The sequence below is a fragment of the Lutjanus erythropterus genome, chromosome 1 (genome assembly GCF_056507025.1).
Source record: "Lutjanus erythropterus isolate fLutEry1 chromosome 1, fLutEry1.hap2, whole genome shotgun sequence".
In the NCBI taxonomy this organism is placed as follows: domain Eukaryota; kingdom Metazoa; phylum Chordata; class Actinopteri; order Lutjaniformes; family Lutjanidae; genus Lutjanus; species Lutjanus erythropterus.
The window spans coordinates 22,222,267-22,244,911 of NC_139317.1; the positions used below are offsets into that span (position 1 = coordinate 22,222,267).

General features: G+C 39.0%; 1 protein-coding gene across 1 annotated transcript; it reads left to right on the forward strand.

The window, feature by feature from the left end:
- The first annotated feature begins 566 nt into the window (after window positions 1-566).
- swap70a (switching B cell complex subunit SWAP70a) lies at window positions 567-14,655 on the forward strand. The gene is made up of 12 exons (XM_084716926.1): window positions 567-967; window positions 4,011-4,151; window positions 6,018-6,191; window positions 6,317-6,544; window positions 7,357-7,503; window positions 7,758-7,866; window positions 8,039-8,220; window positions 10,189-10,296; window positions 11,087-11,253; window positions 12,881-13,079; window positions 13,432-13,528; window positions 14,133-14,655. The coding sequence occupies exons 1-12, from the start codon at window positions 872-874 to the stop codon at window positions 14,249-14,251; spliced, it is 1,767 nt and encodes a 588-aa protein (XP_084573052.1). The 5' UTR covers window positions 567-871; the 3' UTR covers window positions 14,252-14,655.
- Window positions 14,656-22,645: the final 7,990 nt, after the last annotated feature.

A 22,645-nucleotide genomic window follows, 5' to 3' on the forward strand; every position in this document is an offset into this window, starting at 1 on the left:
ACTTTTTATTCTAAGATTGATTATAACAGTTGATCAGTGATCAACAAGGATCACTATAAATTACAATCATTTTAAACAGCCAACTCCATTTCCTCACTTGTTGTTTCAACTTACAAAAAATGTGATGAAAGTCTAAATATTCTTTTCTTCCTCTGGGTTGTGATCCCACACAACCCACTCAAGGAACCCTGTTGGTCCCCAGACCCCAGTTTGAAAACCACTGCAGTAAAACACACAACGGTTTAATTTATTTTATAAAGTAAGATTTTTGTGCACAAAACTTATGAAGTGTATACAAGTTCAGATTAGTCCATTGTTATTCTGTTTTCATATTTAGTCTTTTAGGTCATTTTTCATGTCAGAACATTTCCAGGTTCTCAAATGAGAGTATTTTCCCTTTAAATCATTTTAATTGTTTTAATAATTTTGAAGTATCTCAAAATAATGACAAGTATCTCAAAATATTAGGTTAGTATTTTGAATATTGAGTTAGGATCTAAAATAATGAGTTAGTATCTAAAATAATAAGTAAATATATAATAATGTTTAATTGTGAAAATAATGATTTTGTAATTCTAAAATTAATTAGTAAGTAAAGCTATTTAATATTGGCACCATACTGGTAGAAATGCTCTTTCATGAAACGGTCCAAACTGGTTTTGGCAGTGAGTTTAATGGTCAGCATATATTGAGATAAACGGTACGGGGCGCTGTTATCTCGTTTGTCCCTGCAGCTGCGACACCAACATCCCTTTGAGAGGCGAGAGACAGTTAAACCACACTGACATGAACTGACGCAGAGACAGACACACAGAGTTGGACAGAGGGACAGAGAGAGACAGAGGTCCTTCTGGTGCTGCTGGGAGACAAAATGTGGCTTCGGGAGGAGCTTTTGAAATCCATATGGCACGCGTTCACAGCGCTGGACGTGGATCAACGAGGGAAAGTCTCCAAATCTCAGTTAAAGGTGCGTTTTCTGTTTCCTCTTTATTTAGAAGTTCAGACGACATGAGAACAGTCAAACTAACTCTGTAAGTCATGTCATCAGTGTTTATAACCTCCCTGCTGTTAGTATGTTAAACATAAAACTAAACTTCATCACACTGTGTAACTTTTAGCAGTGATGGGAAGTACACCGCATACTTAAATACATGAATTAAAACTTTATCCAGGTGACAGGTTACATTTTATGCCACATACTCAGCGGTGGAAAGTAACTATGTACATTTAGGTAAAAGTATTTAGTTACTTTACATTACATTTTTCATCACTTTTTTCTTACTTTACTTAAGTACTGAAGTACTGTATTTAAGTACACATTTTAGGTACTTTTACTGTTACTTAGTGTATCTCAATTTTATGCTATTTTATATTTCTGCTCCACCACATGTCAGAGACAAATATTGTACTTTTTACTCCACAATATTTGTCTTACCGCTTTAGGCTCCACTAGTTACTTTTCAGATTGCATATTTTCATACTCTTACTTTCCCTTGTATCTCCAGATTGGATGATTGTGAGTTAATTTCTTTCGACAAACTGAAGGATTAAGTCTTCCTTTATACACTGAGAGAATTCTCTTACTTCTTAAGATAAATAAATCACTTTAAACCCTCTTGGATTAGCAGGAAATCCAAATCCAAGGGCTGTTCGAGCTCATGAAACTTTATAGAGATTTGTGGTTCTCATGGACAGCGATTCAACAAATATATGATGATGTTATAGAATATGATAGAAAGTACTCAAAATGAACTAGAAAAACAGCAATAAAATGCAAAATACACAATAATGCAGCGATATTAATCCCAAAACATCAGATTTAATCGAAAATACCATTTTACTGCACAATGAGCACTTTTACTTCGGGTAATTTAAGTAAAGTTTGCTTACTTATAATTTTATTAAAATAAGTTTTTGAATGCAGGACTGTTACCAGGATCGAAATACTTTCATTCACCTCAGAGCTCCCTTGCACACATTTTGCAGTTATATATTTACCAGCTACTTTGCAGATTCAGGTTTAATATACAAGTTATTTGATGATAAAAAAAAAATGAGATTAACATGCCTGCAGTACAAATATACTGTTATGACCTAAAGTAGTTTCACCTTGATCAGATACATCATTAAAATACATTAATATGTAAGTAATAACACAGTTCTATAAATTATGTTCTGAGAAAATGTTTAAAAGGGGCCAATCACAATAATGCATTAACTTACTTTTCTTTTTTGCTTTTAAGTACATTTTTCTGGTAATACTCAATTATTTTTAATAAAATAAAATTTGATGCAGAACTTTTACTTGTTAGATTGTAATTTTCTATTGTCGTATCGGTACTTTTACTTACAATACCAAGTTATTTCTAGCTTCACTACATAATTTATATTTTACTATATTCTACAAAGATGATAGATATACCTCTTGTCAGATTATCTGATTTATCCACCATTCATTCACTTATTTATGCTTATTTGTTAAAGGGTAACTTTGGTATTTTTCATCTTGGACCCTGTTTTATTTTCATGTTTTTGAGTGGCTAATGGGGACAACAATTTTTTAAAACTGGGTTAGCGGGCGCCCCTATAGCTCAGGTGGTAGGGCGTCCGCACCATGTATTGAGGCTGTCAGTCCTCTGCAGTGGCTGCCGGTTCCATTCCCACCTGCAGCCCATTTGCTGTATATCGTCCCCTCTCTCTACCCCCTTTCCTGTCATATTTTCAGCTGTCACTATCACAATAAAGGCCAAAAGCCAAAAAAACATAATCTAAAAAAGTATTGTTCCAGAGTGCTGCAGCCAGCAAAAGTGAAAGTGCAATGTAATCACTCTGACTGCACACTGTCAAAGTTAAGTCCACTAACAGTGCTTGTCTTTGACCACCGAACGTCTCAGATTAATTACATTAATATATTAATTAATTAATAAAATTAATTAATAATATATTATTAATATATTATCTAACAACATTATGGATATGATCTCTACTGATACTGATAGTCCTGATTTCAAGAGTAAGATATGTTTTGTTTAAACAAATCACACTTTTCAAAGTGACCAGACTCCATTGACAAAAACAGTAATTTTACCTCTCTGGTATACTGCTGCTGTGATTGTTTTTTAACACTTTAAAACACCTAAATCAGACAATCACACACACAAAAAAAACAAACAAACACCAAAGTTGCACAATGACGGAAACAAACAAAAACACCAAAGGCACTAACCAATGTAGGCTGTGGTAGACGAGAGAGATAAAATTTATGTTTTTGTGAATGGAGTTTGGTCACTTTAAAAAGAGTGATAGAGCAGCTGTACCTGTTTAGACAAAAATGATATTACTCTTTTAAAAAACGGTCTATTTCTATTTTGATCCTTCCCATAATGTTGTCAGACAATAATAATAACAATCTAAAACCGGCACCTTCAGTGGATGTACTTTAATGGTAAACTTGCTTAATCCACTTCTGTTGTTGTCAAAGAAACTGAGAAATGTGTTACAGGCTGTTTAACTGAAGCAGAGGGTAGAGATGAGGTGGAGTTTTTCTGTATGACAGCTGGGGCCTGAATGTGTCGGCCTGCTGGCTCTGATGTCTATGTGCCCAGCCTGACAAAGACACAGTCTGACTTCAAGGATCCTGCAGGGTTTTTCATCTCTCACATATGCTCGCTCAACACCACAGAGGGGCCAGAAAATCATCTCGAAAAGAGAGGTCACTATTTTAGGAGATGTATTTGTGACTTTAATGCCACTGTGATGGCCAGTCAAAAGGTAAATATCAACCAGAGAAAACTGAATTAACAAGCAAGATCCTTTAGTCTAAGACATCAGAGTTCGCTTTCAAGAGCAGCAGTAACCCTTGACCAGTGATGCTGCAAGTTTTTTTTAAATATGCTCTGTGTGACACAGATTTGAGCTGCATGTGTGTACCTGCGTAGTAATGTGTCCTGAGTTAATATACAATATGTCCTCTCACCCGCAGTATTCATGTCTTATGTCTGTGTTTTTAGGTGCTGTCTCACAGCCTGTGCACAGTGATGAAGATCCCTCATGACCCCGTGGCCCTGGAAGAGCATTTCAAAGATGATGATAAAGGGCCCCTGTCTAACCAGGGCTACATGCCGTACCTCAACAAGTTTATTCTGGACAAGGTGAGGACAAAGACTCTGACGAAGACTCTCATTTGTAGAAGAATGGTAGAGTTTTTAATCCAGTCAACACGCTATAATGATCATATCATTTGACATTTTTTAATTCTAGTGTAAATATCATACCTTTTCGGTCCTGCAACCAAAACTTTTTTTTTCCAGTCTTTATTCTGCCCTCATTATGCATGTAGGTGCACAGCTATGCAGCAATCTAAACACACTTATAATAACGGTTAAAGTCAGAAGTAAGTCTTTGAAGTAGGGATGCACAGTGCTGGATATTTGCTGATATCATATATTTTCCAACTCATTATGGCTGTTTGCTGATGCCATTACGGATATATGCATATATTTTTTGTATGTAATTGCAGAGAACATCAAGTTTCTCCTGTAGTGGAATTAATATATTACATCACAAATTCATTGTAATGACCAGGATGACGGCGCTTAAAGTTTGCAATAATGTAGTTAGTGTTGAAGGAATGCGATTTGGCTCTTCCTCACATGATGATTCTAGACAATCAGCAGTTTTGATATCCGCTCAGGACACTTCCAAAAACCCTCACAGTGCAGATCTCCTCGCGTCACGTTCACATAGTTAAAACGTCATCTTATCGGCCTGTCAGGTCAGCAGAAATGTTCATGTCAGGAGTGAACAGTGTTTAATTTTTAAGCCTTTGCATGTCAATATTGTCATCCAGAGTTTGAAGTCTTTACTGGAAACAATTGTGAAAGTAAACACAGCATTGGAGAACAAATTCAATGATAGTGATTACAAATCGGAAAAAAGGATTAGGATTAAAACGATTGAAGGTTGGGGTTAGTTTTTTAGTCCATAAAATACTGCTGGAGTTTCATAAGAAAACAGAATCTCCTGAACAGATTAAGTCTTTTAAGTGACCAGTTTTCAGAATGTGCTTTCTAAAAAAAAAAAATAAATAAAAAAAATAAAATACATGCATGGTGTTTGAAATAAAGGCCTCACTGGACAGAGGACAAAAAAATGAAGTAATAACGTTTCATACTGAGTCTTAGTGATACCAAAGCTTGTATTTATACTGAATGACACACTTTGCCATGAACACCTCTCAAAGGCTTTTTGAAGACCCAAACTTGAAGCCTGAAAAAATAACTGAAACAGCAGAAACAGAAAAAACACCAACACAAACTTCTTCTTGTAAAGACTGCATGACACAGTTTAGGATGACTAATCATGACCGGGTTTGGTCTGTAGGAAATGGTAAAAACTACTTCTCTGTTGAACCCTGAGTAGCAATGTGTTTTGTCTAATATTTATTCACACACACTAAAATAAATGTATTGAAATTTGTAGATAAAATTGGTGGTGGTGGATGGCTGCCCACTCTACAGTCTGGTTGCTTTCTCTTGGTGTTAATTGTTGGGTTTCTGTAAATGACGTTATGAAGAGGACATTCTAGACATTTTGTTCTATATTAAAAGTGCCCAGTATAAAAAATGATTTAATTTTCCTTGGTCAAAACTTTTTGCAAAAGGATGATTCTTTTGTCTGATTGAGTGTTTGTCCAGCATCTTAGTGAGTTTTCAGTGTTAAACAGTGCAAACACATGTGCTGAAGTGTTGTGACACTAACTCTCCTGTCAGTTAGTAAACTGCTTGAGTTTCACTCTTTGCACTTGGAAGCTGTTTTCTTGCCTTTCTCCTAAAGGCTCTGACTTGAATGAAAATGAGGCATTTAATGACATCAGGTTTGTCCCTCACATCCTGCAGACTTTGAAAGGAGACAAACACCAGTCTCCTTCTTAGCATTTGTAAACAACACAGTTTGCTCATTGGTGCTGACCAGTTTGACTTTGACTCTGACTGAATGATGCATTTTTTGATTCGCAGGTACAGCAGGAGTTTGATGTGCTGGAATTCAACAAGATGTGCTGGACTCTGTGTTACAAGAAAAGTATCTGCACTAAAAATCTGCTAATCTCAGAAAATGATGCTTTCAAAGTCTGGTGCATTTTCAACTTTCTGTCAGAGGACAAATACCCACTAGTCATCGTTACTGAAGAGGTGAGGAAGATCTACACAGTTTTATTAATTTTGCAAGTAAGCTTAAAAATTGAACAAAGATGAGGTAAATTTATTCTAACCAGGCAAACCTGGGTGGAAACCCTCTTTGCTGTTCACCTCCTTAGATTGAGTACCTCCTGCGGAAGCTGATGGAGGCCATGGGGAGCAGCTGGAGCGAGGAGAAGTTTGCAGATTACAAGCTGCGTCTGAACAAAAAGAATAACTGCCTGACAGCCTGGGAGCTGATTGAACTGTTGGGCATGGGTTACTTCAGTAAGGGCATAAACTGCCAGACCCTGTCCATGGGCATCAATGAGGTCTTCCAGGAACTCATACTGGATGTGCTCAAGCAGGTCAGACAGAACATTGATCACCCTGCAGACACTACTCAGGGCTAAAGACATTCCTAAAAACTCTATGTTTTGATTTTAAGTAGAAAATGTGTAAATATAATAATCTTCCAACAGGAGACGCAGCAAATATCACATTATTTATAAAAGTATAAACTAAATGTGATTATAATCAGGGTTAGCCACTGACATAAATTTAAATATCCCATCATATCTTCAACAGTTGCATTTACATTATTTATTTAATGTAGTGCAGGTTTAGAAAACGTGGGTGTAGTTGGCTTCCAGGTTGCCACAGAGCCTCTAACAAGATTGCTGCGTCTTAAACTGTCTGCTTTTGAGCTGCGGTGTTATGAAGAACCTGACAAGATTTACTCAAACTGAACTCTGCTCATATTTGTGAGTTGGACAGTAGTACACTTTGTCATGCACATTTTATACCATTCTTTAGAAATGTGCAAATGTGTACATGTTTTGCACATTAATTAACTATCGGCTTGATTAATTATCTAAGTAACATTTATTTATTTATTTGAAATCTACACTGATCAACATTCAAATTAATGCAAATGCAAACTAGTTGGCTAGTTTTCATCTGCAGTCCCGCTGCCAGGTGTTGTTCGGCACCCTAGAGTAGTTAAAAATATATAATCTGTACAATTGTTACGAGTTTAAGACGTAGTGTTGTGGTAAAAGGCAAATAGAAAATAGCTAAAAGTTGAGTGAACAAAATCCAGTATCAGATGAGTACAGTGATTATGGCTGAATAATTTGGTGTGTCTGTGTCTTTGTTTACCTCCACACTGTGTTTGAAGGGCTACATGATTAAAAAGGGCCACAAACGGAAAAACTGGACAGAGCGCTGGTTTGTCCTTCGACCAAACTCCGTGTCGTACTACGTCTGTGAGGACATGGTGGAGAAGAAAGGGGACATCATCCTGGACCGAAACTGCTGTGTGGAGGTTAATAGTGCAGCTGTATAGTTGTGTTCATGCCAGCACGTGTTGTTATCTATTTAAAGTATATAATTTACTGTTAAGCCATGTTGACTGAATAATTTGAAGTTAGTGTGAGTATAACTGACACTTCCTGAAGGATGTAATTTAATGAAGAAATAGTATCAGCATGGCCTAAACAGCAGCTTTAATTTGTATGAACGCACAATGTTTTATTCGTGATATGACTGACGGTGCCGTGACGTTTTTCTCTCCTGCAGTCTCTGCCTGATAAAGAGGGGAAAAAATGCCTGTTTATTATCAAGTGCACTGAGAAAAGCTTTGAGATCAGTGCATCAGATAAAAAGAAAAAGCAGGAGTGGATTCAAGGTATTGAGTAGTCTTTTTCCACTGTGCTGTAACTGCCGCATTAAAAAGAGTCTTTTCATCTATTTTTTTTTTAATTTTCTAAATGTCATAGTAACTGACTCATCAGTGCATCAGTAGTCAGACTGTTGTTGAGGTAACTCAGTGATTCCCCTCTCGCTCCTTGTTGCGGCAGCTGTTCAGACGTGCATCCAGCTGCTGAGGTTGGGGCTGCCGTCTCCGCACCGGGAGGCCCGGCTGAGGCGCAGGGAGCTCCGGCAGAGGCACCAGGCAGAGGAGGAGGACCTGGCAGAGAGGATGAATCAGCTCCAGGCAGCCAATGAGAACAAACAGAGACAGCTGGAAGCTATGAGGAAGGTACTGGTCCACGCCGGCCTCCAAAAACTTAAAACAACTCGACTTGGATTTAACACCAATGACTCGATACCTTCCTCCCAAGTCCAAAGATTAAAAAGTATGCTATTTAAAAGTTGTACCACAAATCAGTTTATTTATGAGTCAACTAATGATTATGATATTCACTCTCAGCGAGCTGACAATTAGTTATCCAGATTAATGTTGTTTTAACCAAACTGACAGCATCCAAGCAAGTTGCAGGAGAGAACCATGAAGAACTAACATTACATTACTGAGTTCCAGTTGGAAAAAAAATATACCAAAGATAATTTTGCTCAGGTACAAAAACTACACATGGTCAGAAGAAAAAAACTAATTGCAGTATGCAAAACATGCAGGTTGAAAAATAGACAGAGACGCAACAACATGCAACTTTGTTTGATGTTTGAAGTTGCAAAAAACACAAAGTTGAGCATAATAAAATTTTAGTGTAGTACTTATTACAGGGTGGCTTTATACTTTACACTGTTATTATTCTGTCTAACCTCTGTAGGTTATTATGAGAAATGTCATCATGAAAAGTGCTAAACAAAGCTAAATATGAGTGAAGGGTGTGCTTTATTGTAGTATATTGTAGTTTATATATAAATATGGAGCAATAAATAAAAATGTGGAGTACGTCATTTTATAAATCTTGGATCTCTTTCACAATTTTCACTTTCTTTCTTTTCTTTTTTGTTGTAGAGAACAAAACTTCGGCCGTGTTGTCCTCTGTAATTCTAAAATATAAAAATACATTAAATACATAAAGAGATAATATCACATTTTAGACATGTAGTAGCCCTAATAACTGTGTGGCCTAACCTCCTACATTGAAAAGATGAGATCTGCTGATTTCTCACATCATACATTTGAAGTAGCTGTTGAGGATATCTCGTAGGTGAGAGGCTGTAAATTGTAGGATGCATGCTAGCTGGTTTCTGGCAGTCAAAGTGACCACTGGCTGAGTGAAGGGTTAGAGTTATTTACTTGTTGTCATCCAAAAACTATGATTTGGCTGACTGTTACACAGTTTTTTTCGACAGTTAAATGGGAATAAACTGTGTCTTATTTAAGAATAAAATTATAAGATAAATAAAATACAGACGACACCTTAATGTTTTTCTGTCAAGCAAAATACAAATGACAAAATACTCAAAAGTAATTAAATATATATTTTACGTATGTTTAATTAGGGCTGCCCTGGTAGCTCAGTTGGCAGAGCGTGCAGCCAATGTGCAGAGGCTGTCAGTCCTCAGCTGTGGACACGTTTGATTCCTGCCTGTGACCTTTTTCTGCATCTCTTCCCTCCTCTCTCAACTCAACAAATACATTTAGTAAAAATTCTGCCCATTTCTGGGTACAGCCTAGCTTACCAGGAAGAAAAGTGTGAACTACTTGACCACTTCCCTGTATTTTCACATATTCTGGCTTAAAATAACATGAACACCCGATTGATTTTTGAAAAAAAAAAAAAAAAAAGTGACAACATTCACAGTGAAAAGGGAAGTAAAACCCGCTATGCAAACAATTCTTCATATCAGTCAGGGACACCTGCAGCTAGTGAATTGTTTCAGAGCTGCAGCAGTGTGTTGATAGTTTCTCACTTCTCTTTTTAACCAGCCAGATGGCTTTTATTTTCAAATGTCAAACACATTTATCTTTAAGCATAATTACTGATTATGTAGAAAGTAAGAATACAGCTTTTAATACTTGGTTATTTTGCTGAATACACCCTGGTGTTATTGAGTACAGCGTTATATAAGAGAACCAAGAAAAGAGAAACGTTGATCTCGACTTATTCTTAATTATTTGATCTATAAGTGCATTTTGAGCCACAGATTCCTCCTTGAAGTCCTTTATTAAGTCCTGGCTGTCTGTCCATGTAGCCTGGTGTGACCTCCAGTCAGGCAGAGAAGTAACTGCTCTTTCCTCTTTTCTGCTTCACAGAAAATGGAAGAAGCTGCTGCGACAGCAGCGATAGAGGAGCAGAGGAGGAAGAAGACTCAACTGGACCTGCAGGATCGCTACAGACTGGACCTGGAGAGAGAGAAAATGGTAAACACCATGCCTGAGTCTGCCTCCCACAACCCTGCTCATTATGTAGGCTGATAAGCGTGACACAGCAGACGTAGTGACACATGGTCCTGATAAAGGGTCATGTCAAAGACAAAAGTCAGTTCCTGCACACACTTATTAACTCTGCATTGATTTATGTAAAAAGTGCTGATGTGTCGGTAACAAGGAGCTTTCTCAAGACATATTAATCATAAAGTGACATAATGCTTAGCCCATAGTGCCATGATAGTTCACAGCTGTTTTGGAGGTGGTCACATAAAACAACTTATTCATTCAAAATACCCCCAAAATACACATCTCCATCTAGAATACACTAAAACACTTTCTTTTTGTCCTCTTGCCAAAAGTTCAGGAAAAAAGAATCTGGTGAGCTAAAACTGCCTTGTTATTCAATTTTTCATTTTCCGATTAAGTCACCATCCCCCATCTGAGGTTCGGTTCTTCCAGGAAACACAAGCTTAAAAAAAGTTAAAATGATATGTCCCATGATGTTGAGTCATCTTTTTTCTGGGTTGAATGCACCAACTTATTAATCATCGCTGCACGTCAGTGAACATAAATACTTTTGTAAGAAAACTGTTTGCTCAAGCGAGGTTGCATCATTGCAGCAGCAACACAAACGTGGACGCAGATGAACCAAAACACAACAAATGTTACAATATAGCATGAAATGAGAAGATTTACAAATGATTTGGTGATTACTGCTCAGTTCAGTAGCCTAGTTTTTTAAAATGTGTGTGTGTGTGTGTGTGTGTGTGTCCTCTCTCAGGTGCGTCAGCAGATGGAGGAGCAGGTGGCGCAGAAGTCCAGTGAACTGGAGCAGTACCTGCAGCGCGTCCGGGAGCTGGAGGACATGTACCACCGGCTGGAGGAGGCCTTAGAGGACGAGAGGCAGGCCAAGCAGGACGAGGAGGCCATGCGCAAACTGCAGGCCAGGTAACACACACACACACACACACACACACACACACACACACACACACACACACACACACACACACACACACACACACACACACACACACGTGCTGGACAGTAAAGACATTAATATGAAGACCTATATGATATAATGCAAACCAGTTTGGCAGATCTGCATACTTTTTAAGATGTTAATATTTACTTTTTAGCACTGTAAGAGAACAGCATATTTGGGTGTGTAGTTCATAGTTATGCTGCGTATTGTTCATCCTCTGCACCTCATTTGACATGCATCATTTGATGCAGACTGTAGACATCAGATCTGAAATGCTGACACCACAGACGCAGCAGTATTTTGGGAAAATGTTGCTATTTAAATGCAGACAGGAAAACATTTGTATGCTACAGCTGTACTACTGCCAACCAACTGACAGAATTTATTTAGAGGAACTTCCTTTAATTTGATATATATTTCTATTTGAGTATTTAAATTCAATTCAAACATTTATTTAAACTAAAAATGACAGAGGCTGCCCTCATTTAAAATGATGTCAAGTTACAGAAGTTAATAATAAATAGGACAAAACAAAGATGAGAATTACAAACAAACAACAGTAAAGACCAGTTACATGCTGAACCATACTGCTGCTGTGGCCTGGGATGAAATCGACTTTTACCACACTGGTTTAGAGGGACCACATTTTCTCACAGGTTTTATTTTTACATTTACATGTCAACCAAAATTTGTTTTTCCTGCTTCAAATACACTGTTTCTTAGAGTTGAAATTTGACTGGGTTCTATTGTGGCAAGTACAACTCAGAAAAAATACCAACAGAAAGAGAAAAAAGAACTAATCTGAGAATAATCAATAAAGAAATACATGGTCAAACTACTGTATTTGTTGAGGAAAAAAGAACATGATGTTAATGAGGTTCTAATATTTTTGTTCCTTTTTCATCAAATAATCGGATTTTCAGTTTAGATTTTTTTCCAAATCAAAATTAGATCAAATCCATCCATCCATCCAGCTCTGACTGGGGGATCCCGAGGCGTTCCCAGGCCAGGGCGGAGATACAATCCCTCCATCTAGTCCTCGGTCTGCCCCGTGGCCTCCTCACAGCTGGACGTGCCTGAAACTCCTCCCTCGGGAGGCGACCAGGTGGCATCCTTGCAAGATGCCTGAACCACCTCAGCTGGCTCCTTTCTATGCAAAGGAGCAGCTCTACTCCGAGTTCCTCACAGATGACTGAGCTTCTCACCCTAAAGATAACAAGATAACAATATAATACCATACAGCAAAGGACGAATGATAATTTATTTATATAACTGGCACCCCACAGATGTTTAATCCAGCTGTGGAGCTAATAGGGAGTGAAATTCTTTCACAGCAGACAGGATATAGTCTGCAGGTTTTCTCTGTGTTAGTGCGGGACTCCTGCATAATCCAAAGACATGCAGGCCAGATTTACTGGAGACTTAATTTGTCCAAAGTGAATGTCATCGTCTGTTATTATGATTTTTCCACTCCTACCCATGTGTTCTGGCTCTCGCTCCTCATTCACCTTTGTTCTGAATAGGAATTAAATGGATAAAGTGGACAACTGAAAGAGCTATTAGGCATCATTGCTGTGTTTTCCATCTCAGGCTGCTGGAGGAGGAGGCAGTGAAGAGGGCAGAGCTGGAGCAGCTCCACCTGCAGCAGCAGAGGGCGCTGTCTCAGACCGAGGCTGAGAAGCAGGAGCTGGTGGCCGAGCAGCTGGCCAAGGAGAGAGACCTGCAGGCAGCCATGCTGCAGCTGGAAAGACTGGAGAAGGAGCGAAAGGGAGCACTGGAGCAGTACAAGGTCAGCTCACACATGTGGAGGTTTATACTGAAGCTTTGTCTGCTGTGAGCCTGGAGACTGTCCCCCGACATCAGGAACAGTTTGAATCTTTTTTCCATTCAGCAGAAGGCATTGTTCTTGTATCTGCTAATAAAACTACTCTTGTCTACCCACAAGTATGTTCATAAAATGTTTCACATTTAGTTTAAACCACCAACATCATGACTCATCAAATGAGTCTCATTTGGTCAATCAGCAGTTGCTCCCCCTGCTGGCTGAACTCCTTCAACTTTCTCAAAACGTCCACCTGTGTCCTCTCAGCTGAGTTTGTATGATCTGATTTTTCTCTCACTGCCTCTTTATCTTTTTACAGGAGGTGTCAAGGAAGCTCGAACGTGCAGCAAACAAGACAAAGACCTGGAAGGATAAAGTCATCAAACATGAGGGGCTGGTGCGTCTCATCCAGCCAGGTCAGGAAATTGATTGTTTTGATTGTTAATTGCTGCTTAATCGATCAGTTACGCCGGTTCATTTGAATGGAGCTTCTTTATGTGTTTTTTGCAAGATTTGACACTGTAATGTTTAAGGCTTTATTTATAAAGACATCTTTGTACTGAAAGTAGCAGCAAGGTGCACTATATGGCCAAAAGTATTTGGACACTACTGTCAACATACTTCTGTGTATTTATGTTCTGTATTTAGAAATGTCAGTTATTTTATTTTTGTTTTTTTGTTTTTTTTTAACATTCACAAAGTCAAGTCCATAAACAAATAGTTTTCTCAGTTTGGTGTGGAGGACCTTCACTGGTTTGCACAAAACCCTGACCTCCTGGTCAACATTTTTGGGATCAACTGGAACAATCCAGGCCTCGTGAAATTAATGCTCATGAGTTTTGAATTAGATGTTCAATGATAAATGATAAACTGATTATAAAAACAGTTGACAGTTAATTAATAGTTGACAACTAACTGATTAATCAACTAATATTTGTCAGCAGAACAAAATGCATTATAATTTGTCTGTCCATCATGTTAAAAGGTGTCCCTTCCTTCTCTTTTAATGTGGTCTTTTAGGTCATAAAGAACCTCAGAGGATAACTAACTGGGGTCCGGCTTCATTCACCGACGCTGAGCTGGAGCTGAGGAAGAAGTCGTGGCAGGAGATGAAGAACCAGGGTGCTCAGGCTCAGTGAACACTCACCGTGCCAGATGGATCGCACACTGACGAGGACGATTCTGATTGTAATAAACGTCGGAGTCCAAACTGTCACATTCAGAGTCTGAAGATGAGGCCTGATAACATGAACTTACTGAGCCACATGATAACTGCCAAGAAAACTGTGGTGCTGATTTGATTTTGATTACTTTTAAAAAGAACAGCTGGGATTAACTGCATTTCATCAGTGTCGTCTTTAACAAAAATTCACATTCGTGACTTTGGAAGAGGTAGTTTGACAAAATAATCTAGAGTCAAGATCAGTTTACAAGCTTTTTTCCTGGAGCTCCTCATTGTCGTCATCAGCAGATGGAGTTTACTCTGTTGTCATGGAGATCTGCATCATCTCTATGACAATTAACCAAACTTAAAAAGCAGAAAAAAGGCAGTACTTGGACACTGAATTAAATTTTGGTTTATTTTATCAAACATGTATATTCTCATTCAGTTTTTATTTCAGTATTTTGGTTTATTTTGTGCAGTTGAACTTTTTCTTTTGTAATTTTAGTCTGATTTTATGCTATGTGCTGTTTAATTTAACTACATGCAGTTTTTTTTCACATTTTTGCGTTTTGACAAACATGCTGTAGTGAAATCCAACAGAGTGAATTTTGTTTGTTATAGTCATAAACTAAGATCATAAAAAACACCCTCTACTTTTATAACTATAGAGTGCTAGTTTCATTTCAGAGGTTGTTTACAAATAAAGAAACCTTAATATGTTTCTGAAGAGTGCAGCGTGATTCCCCTCTTTCTGTTGTTTTTTACTGGGGATCTCGACCCTGCAGTCATCATGACTCGAGTGTCCACCAGATGTCAGCACATGAACAGGATCCTGAGTGAGGCACAGACTGAGCCGGTGTGTTCTGGTGCTACAGGCGCATGTGGCAGCATCCAACAGCAAAACACCAAAACACTGACAAACACAGTCTTCTTTTGATTAACTGCGAGAAAAACACTGCATTGACAACATTTTTAAGATGTTTTAGGAGCCTCAGTGTGTCTCCACTACTGGGTCATGATTTAAACTGGGGGTGCTGAGAGTCCTTACCAGTGTTGTCCAGATGTTGCAAGTTCCTCATATTTTTCACTATCGCAGAGTAAACAAACAGTGTGTTTGTTCATCTCTTTGTGACTTTTCTATCATCTCATTGGCATTCAATCCCAAACTTTGTTTTTACTTAAAGGCTGAATCATTTTCTAAAGCAGCTAGACTTTGTTGATTATTTTTCAAAAAAGCACTGCAGTCGCCTGAAGGGATGAATCAATCTGATTTGCCAGCTAGGTACCGGTGCCAAAGCTCACCTGATAAAGCAGATCAGGTATCAGCCATGACATGATCAATCTACTTTTTAAGGTCGGCCAAAACAGTGATGCCAGTTCTTGACGTTAGCAGACTTCATTTCCTTTTTTTTTCTCCATATATTTTTTAAATTGGAAACCAGCACAACAATGTGCTCCAAAATAGTTTTTCCCATTTTTGGTGTGTTAAAACAGAGATATAAAACACCACCTTCCTCCAACCTCCCATGCACTCATCCCTAACTCTCAGAAACAGTTGGTGGAGCGTGTGCCCCATGTGCCGAGGCTGTGAGTCCTCTGCAGCAGCCGTGGGTTCAACTCCTGAATATGACTGTTTGCTGCAAGTCACTCCCAGTCAGATCTTCAGCTGTCCTATCAATAAAGCCATAAAAAGGCCACAAAAATAAAATAAATAAATGTAATATTTAAATAAAGGATGTTCAAAGTGCTCACTTCGCAGAAGGGACGCACTGGGAACGAGTTGGGGAGTCCAGAGAGGAACGAGTATTTACACATGAGATAATGGGCTGCCAACTTTGTAGAACTTTGCAGACGAACCTCTTGGAGAATATTTCATCATTTCTAACTTTTTTACTGGAACAGATAACATCTGCAAGATAGGAGTTAAGCAAGGGGCTATCAAAGGGGCAGTTTTAGTGCAACACTGAGGGCTTTGCTTAACACATTAAAGAAACAAGACCAGAACTCAGACAATTTTTAGACAAGCAACAACAAGCAGGCTCCATCACTGAGTTAATGTTAGCTAGTGTTGCACCTTGCGTCCTGCATAGAGATCAGTCTGCAGGTTGTTGTAAGTAACCAAGGATAGCTTTGAGGTAATGTCATTAAAAAAATAATTGCAAGTACTGGCGTTCTTGGCTTCTGTAGATATCAGTATCAGTAGGGGAAAGGTTGCATGGTGCCTCCCTGGTTTACCTGCCTGCCTGTCTGACAGGTCTGTATGTGTCAATATGACTTCATTGTTCCAGTAATCGCAAAACAAGGTGAATCACACCTGATGCACGTGGCGTGCAGCAGCCAGGGCTCCGTGTTGCTACGTCTGTGTCAAAACAAATCAGTTAGTACAACAAAGGACCACTGTTCTCACACGTACACCTCACCTTTGTCTTCCCCACCCTTATGCTCTTAAAAAACAGGCCACTTTTTTCTTTTTCTGTAAAAAGAGACAAGGTTACAGGAACTTTGTAACTGGGTGAAACTATTAGCTGTGCTTACTTGTTTGTCTCGTGTCTGTAAGCCAGTCTGCACAATGAGTGTCTTTTTACTTTCTGACGTAAAAACTCTCAAACGATCTTAATTTTTTCCTCTTCGAGAAGAAATGATAGTTCATGTTGAGTTCAGAGTTGTCAGTGCGGGAGATGAGATAAGAACGTGTTTCATGCACTGATCTAACAGTCAGCGCCATGCAGATCGTCTCTATAACGGTGGGTTACTGATAAGATCGGACATAGAGACAGATTGACAAAATCTCGGAGCTAATACTGTAACCAGGAATGTCGTTAACCACCAAAACAGATAATGTAATCCACATAGCTTCTCCTTTTATGGACCAAGACAACTCTGCACAACTCTACACAAAGTGTACATAAGTGTGTCATTACCATGTCATGACAACTGTCATGAATGTGAGTTTTTATGAATAGTTATGACTGTTGTCATTGTCATTTGCACAACTATGTAATTTTTAATGCAAAGTTGACATTGTTTGAAATGTCTGTTTGGCAACTTTATCAAGCCAATAATATCTTTGTTATGACAACTGGACATTAACCAAGACAACATAACCTGTCATTGTCTTTGTCATGACAACTTCATGATCAAACTTGCAGTATAACTGTGTCATGAATATTGTCCTCAACTTCAAGTTAAGTGTTACATTCTGAACTTGTCACAAAGATGTCCTTATTTATGACACCGTCAAAAGCTTTTGTAACGGTGTCATGAATAATTTTCTGGACTTCAACTAAACTGGTACCATTTGGATTTTTCATGAAGATGTCATTAAAGGTTATAAAGCCATGGTACTATACACATTGATTCTGTTCTCTGTGGTTAAACTGGCCTTATGGAATTTAATGACATCTTTATGACAAGTTATACAAATGGTACCACTTTAGTTGAATTCCAGGGAATTATTCACAACACCATTATGAATGCATTTAACAGTATAATGATACTTAATGACATCTTTATGACAAGTCCAGAATGTACTACTTTACTTGAGGTCAAGCAAATGATTCTTGACAGTCTTATAAAGTCCTAATGGCAGCGACTGTTAAAACCAACCACATATGTCATTCATAAAGATGCCTTCATATTCATAAGACGTCCTATGTCATGGTTAAGAAAGTGTTACCAAATATGGTAATGCTCAAAAAGATTAGAATAGACAGCTAATGATGGATAGGATTCAGTTTATTTGTCATGATTTGTTAAATCTTGTGTCCGATAAATGGATTTACTGTTCGCATTTTTTCTATAAGAGATATTTATATCCCAGAATCTGAGAAAAAAATGTGGCGCCCTCTTCTTCTTCTTCTTCTTCTTCTTTTTTTTTTTTTTTTGCAAAGACTATTCTCAGAATTGGGAGTTTCAAATCTCCGTAGAAAAATTGCACAAGCCCTCAGCATTCCAAAAATAAGGATATCTCTGACTGTCTCACCCTCGCCCCCATGTGACCGAAAAGCACCCTAATGCCCATAACCAATTCATGTGATTCCTGTCCAAAGTATGCTCATCGAAACTGATTTGAAACAGGAACATTTTTTGGGATTGTCTGCTGGTGAAGAAATGTCTGGCACATGCCTGTTTTCTGGGTTAGATGACTTCCCACAGTGACCTCACAGCCCTGAGCGTTTCACATGGTTGAACGGACTCTGGGTTTAGCCGTGCAGAGACACTGTGGGTCACTTACACCGGCAAGTGAAAAACATCAGGGCCTCAGACAAACAGCTCAAAGTGGGCCAGGGAAACAGACATTAACGTTAACTCTAGAAACCCCCCACTGCTATCCCTTAAAGCTATAAATCAAACGTGTGACTGTGCTTTTCTGCTCACGGATGAGCGGGCGGTGTCCGGATAACATCATCTGGAGCTCCGTTGATTCATGCTTTTGATAATTTCCCAACTAGACCCCCATGTGCTGCAGGCAGCTGACATCATCCTGATTTCTAGGGTGGAACTGGATGTGTTGCACCAGTGAGATCAGCGTTTGGAGCAGGTGCCCACTGAGGGGCCACAGGGCTTCGAGGCCCCCAGCAGCAGTGAATCAGCTCTCTCACACTACCCACATGGCAGAGGCACCCAGGAAATGGAAACTGCTGCACAGCCCGCATTCATCACAACTGCAGGGCTACATGGATAATGGGATTTGGAGGACCAATAAAATAAATCAGTATCATCTGTCACTTGAGTATTTTTGGGGCCCATGGAAAGACCAATCAGCTTATTTTTCAAGCTATTTTCTCGTATAAGTAGCATTTACTGCAGCTGTGACTGTACACGAAGAGTACGCAATCCAAAACCAACATAAACAGACGATCTTGAATTTATAGACTGCTTTTAATTTTCGTCTTTTTATGTGAGCGCAGCACGCCTCCAGCCAACCAAGACTAATCACACTGAACTCAGAGTTACACAAGATCCCAAACACTGCTGTTCTGATCGATGATGGATGCTTTCATCAGTAATTTGTCCTAAACTTCAGAGGGTAAGTCACTTTCTGAGGCAGTGATTGACCCGAACACACGTCCTAGTTACACAACACCACAGATCTTTAATCTAAGACTTTAATACAGCAAATTTGCATGAACCTGGATCCAGTCAGAGGAACGCAGCAATGTGTAATCAATAATTGAATAAAATGGCTGTTGGAGGAAATGATTCCTATCATTCCATTCCACACAGTCCTGCTGGATAACTTCCGCTCCATCACTCTGTTTGTGGGCAGAGCTCCTAATCCCCGTACCCAAAGCGAGAAGCTAAATATGGAGAGGACTGCCAGAGGCTCTGCCCAGATGTTGGCCTGCCGCAGCTCTGCACCTGCTGCCAGTAGAAGCCAGCTGGGAGATCATATCGAGGGACAAACATCCCCCTCCCTCCTCCCCTCTGCTCTTCTTCTGACCTTCAGCTTCCTCTCGGAGACAAACCTTCCCGGGACCACAGGAGTCCCCGTTCAGAGCCGCCAACCAGGCGCCACAGAGCCGGAGCTGGGGCTCCTGCCCAGTCCCATATTCATTGCTGGCAAGTGAGACACCCATCATCATCCTCTCCAGGCCCCTGTCATTGGCTCCAAGGCAAAAAAGAGAAACATGAGTTGCAGTGGTGTCTGGTTACCTTTCATTGAGAGAAATTCTTTAATAAAGACGATGTGTTCATAAGAGGCCAGAAAAACGTGGTAATTACAAACCGTTTAAAGTTTTCTTCCTGTATCCTGTTACCCACTGAATAGCAAGAGTTTACAGCCAAGTGTCAGCATGCAAACAGTGGTTAGGAGACAGGAGATACTTGGTAAGTTACAAGGAAGAAGATGTGAATTAGATAAATACTTACCTGATTTTATTAGACTTGACACAGATTCACTCTAATTCATCTCGTGTGTCACTCAGAGAGGGAAATCATTTGACTTATGCATGGAGTTTGGAGCTGATGAACAGGAAGACAGGAACATGTGCAGAGGAAAATACAGCTTAAGTGAAATCTTTATTATAGTTGTCATGTTTTTAAATCGAGACGTTCCTATTTTGATGTTGAATAAAGACTCTGACATTAAAATCCTGATACTATTTTTTACTTCTTGACCTACAAAACATGTCTGAATACATTCTTTGCACATTTAGATGTGTTGATGATTTTTTTCCCCAAAATTACAGTTTGTTTTTATTTCTGCAAGGTATGAAAGTCAGTATGCACCGCAGACTCTTGTTACTTGCTTTCTTTTTAATTTTGGTAGCTTGATAGTGCGCTTTCATGTGCAGACTAATTTTAAAAGTCTGCACCACGTAACAATTACGTAACTTCAGCAAAATATTTAGGTAGACTTTAAGGTCACTGTGATTAAATTTCACAACTCAAGCGTGTTTCAAGAGTTTCCTGTTGGATTCTCTGACTTTCTGTAAATGAACGCAAATTGATGAATGACTGGAACAAGTAACAAAAATCACACTTTTCTAAACAACTGGCGTAATAACCTGCGCCTTGATGGTTCAAAGATGTTGGAAAGCCCCTCAAACTCCTACACTGAAAATACAGAGATAACAAATGATGGAAATGATGCTGGGATGACTGAATTGGAAAAATAATACGGCTGAAGAACAAGGGAGCGATGAACCTCAACAAGAATCTGATAGTTTAGTTCAGTATTATATAATTGTTGCTATGTACTAATGCCCACCACATTATTGTAACCAAATAACTGCCTATTTTATATCAATGTTTGGTTACCTGTCTGCTTTTTCTTTTTCTATTTTGTTGCTGGTCAAACTATTTCTAATTTTTAGCAGTGGTATAAAGTGTTGGTCTATTGCAAGGGCTTAATAATGATGAACCATTGACTGTATATAATGACGGACGACATGACAGCTCCCAAAAATGAAGCAGAAACATCTTGATCGCCCCCTGGTGGTGGGCTGCAGTATAGGTTATAAACCCCGCCCACTCAATGTTGTTACGTTAGCACATGAGGCAAACAAAAACATCAAAGTACGAGTCAAATAAATTTTTCCCAAAGATGGTTTCTGACATTTCAGGTAGCTCAAATGTTCATTCATGTTCTTTGAGCTGTTAACTAAGTGACATTAGGGTACTGTGAGGATGAAACATGTCGATGCTAGTGTTAATACTGACATTTCTTTTTATTTCTAAAGCTATGGTTTTGGGCATTTTGCCTTTATTAGATAGGACAGCTGAAGAGCAGACAGAAGAAGGGGTGGAGAGAGAGGGGCTGTCAAACCAGCGGCTGCTGCAGAGGACCAACAGCCTTCATACATGAAGCAGATACTCTACCAACTGAGCTACGGGGCTGCCACAGTACTGACACTTCTTACCAAATTTCTGGAAAAAATTGGCATTTAATGGGTTGAAAATTTCTTTTAACAGATGTATGCTACTAACAGTGCATGGATATTGAATGACTGCTATCATTGTATAGTCTGTCTCAGGCTTGTAAAACATGAACAAATACATATAATAGAGAGAATGAATGCCATAGAACATGACTTTACCATCCTGGGAAACAAAAAATGGCATATGGGATGCTCCTAGGAAGTAGCAGGGTCAAGTTTCGAGGTGAATAAATTATTGGATCTGTGTATAGACTCTCGTCCTTGCTGATACCAATCCAGAATTTTACCCTGTATCAAAGGCATTTTTCAGCAGTAGGTACCAGTATTGGAACAATCGTAGTTTGAGGTCATGACTGACAGCTGAGCTCTGGGGGTATGGGCAGGACCTTGATACCACGGCTCCAACCCTGGTGACTACTGCTCAGACTGCACAGGCTCCAAATGATATCACCAGCGCAAGATGATAGTGCTCTTATCTGGGATATTGCACAGTGGGAGTCAGTGGAGATGTGTTGTCTGTCTTTATATGCAATCAATGGCTAAAACATGCACAACCACCAGAATAGGTCCTTTAATGCATCAGTGATAATTGTGCAATAATAGAAAACACTGTTAATAGGGACACTAATTTATTGAGTACTTTTACTTTGATTAATTTTAACTTTACTTAAAGGCAAACTGTGCAGGATTTTCCCAAATGGATAAACTCATACAAAAATAATCCCTCTAAATCATCACCCATAATCCATTGCAAGTGTGTGGTAGAGCCTGAAACCACAGAGACCCCGCCCTCTGCCAAGACCTCATTTTCTTATTATTTTTTGTGCTTGAGATGCTTTGCCAAGCCAAAACGTCTGTGCTTTACATCCTGGGAATGAGACTCAATCAATTATCATTCTGGTCCGTTTATAGACAGCAAAGAAAAAAATTAAATGCAGGACTTTTACATGTAACAAGAGTATTTTTTTATTTTACTGAAGAATCTT

Bases quoted from the DNA above. Each gene is read 5' to 3' on its own strand.
- swap70a (XM_084716926.1), top strand. From the start codon at position 872: ATGTGGCTTCGGGAGGAGCTTTTGAAATCCATATGGCACGCGTTCACA. The intron at 4,152-6,017 runs GTGAGGACAAAG...TTTGATTCGCAG, and splicing joins ACAAGTTTATTCTGGACAAG to GTACAGCAGGAGTTTGATGT. The intron at 10,297-11,086 runs GTAAACACCATG...GTCCTCTCTCAG, and splicing joins ACCTGGAGAGAGAGAAAATG to GTGCGTCAGCAGATGGAGGA.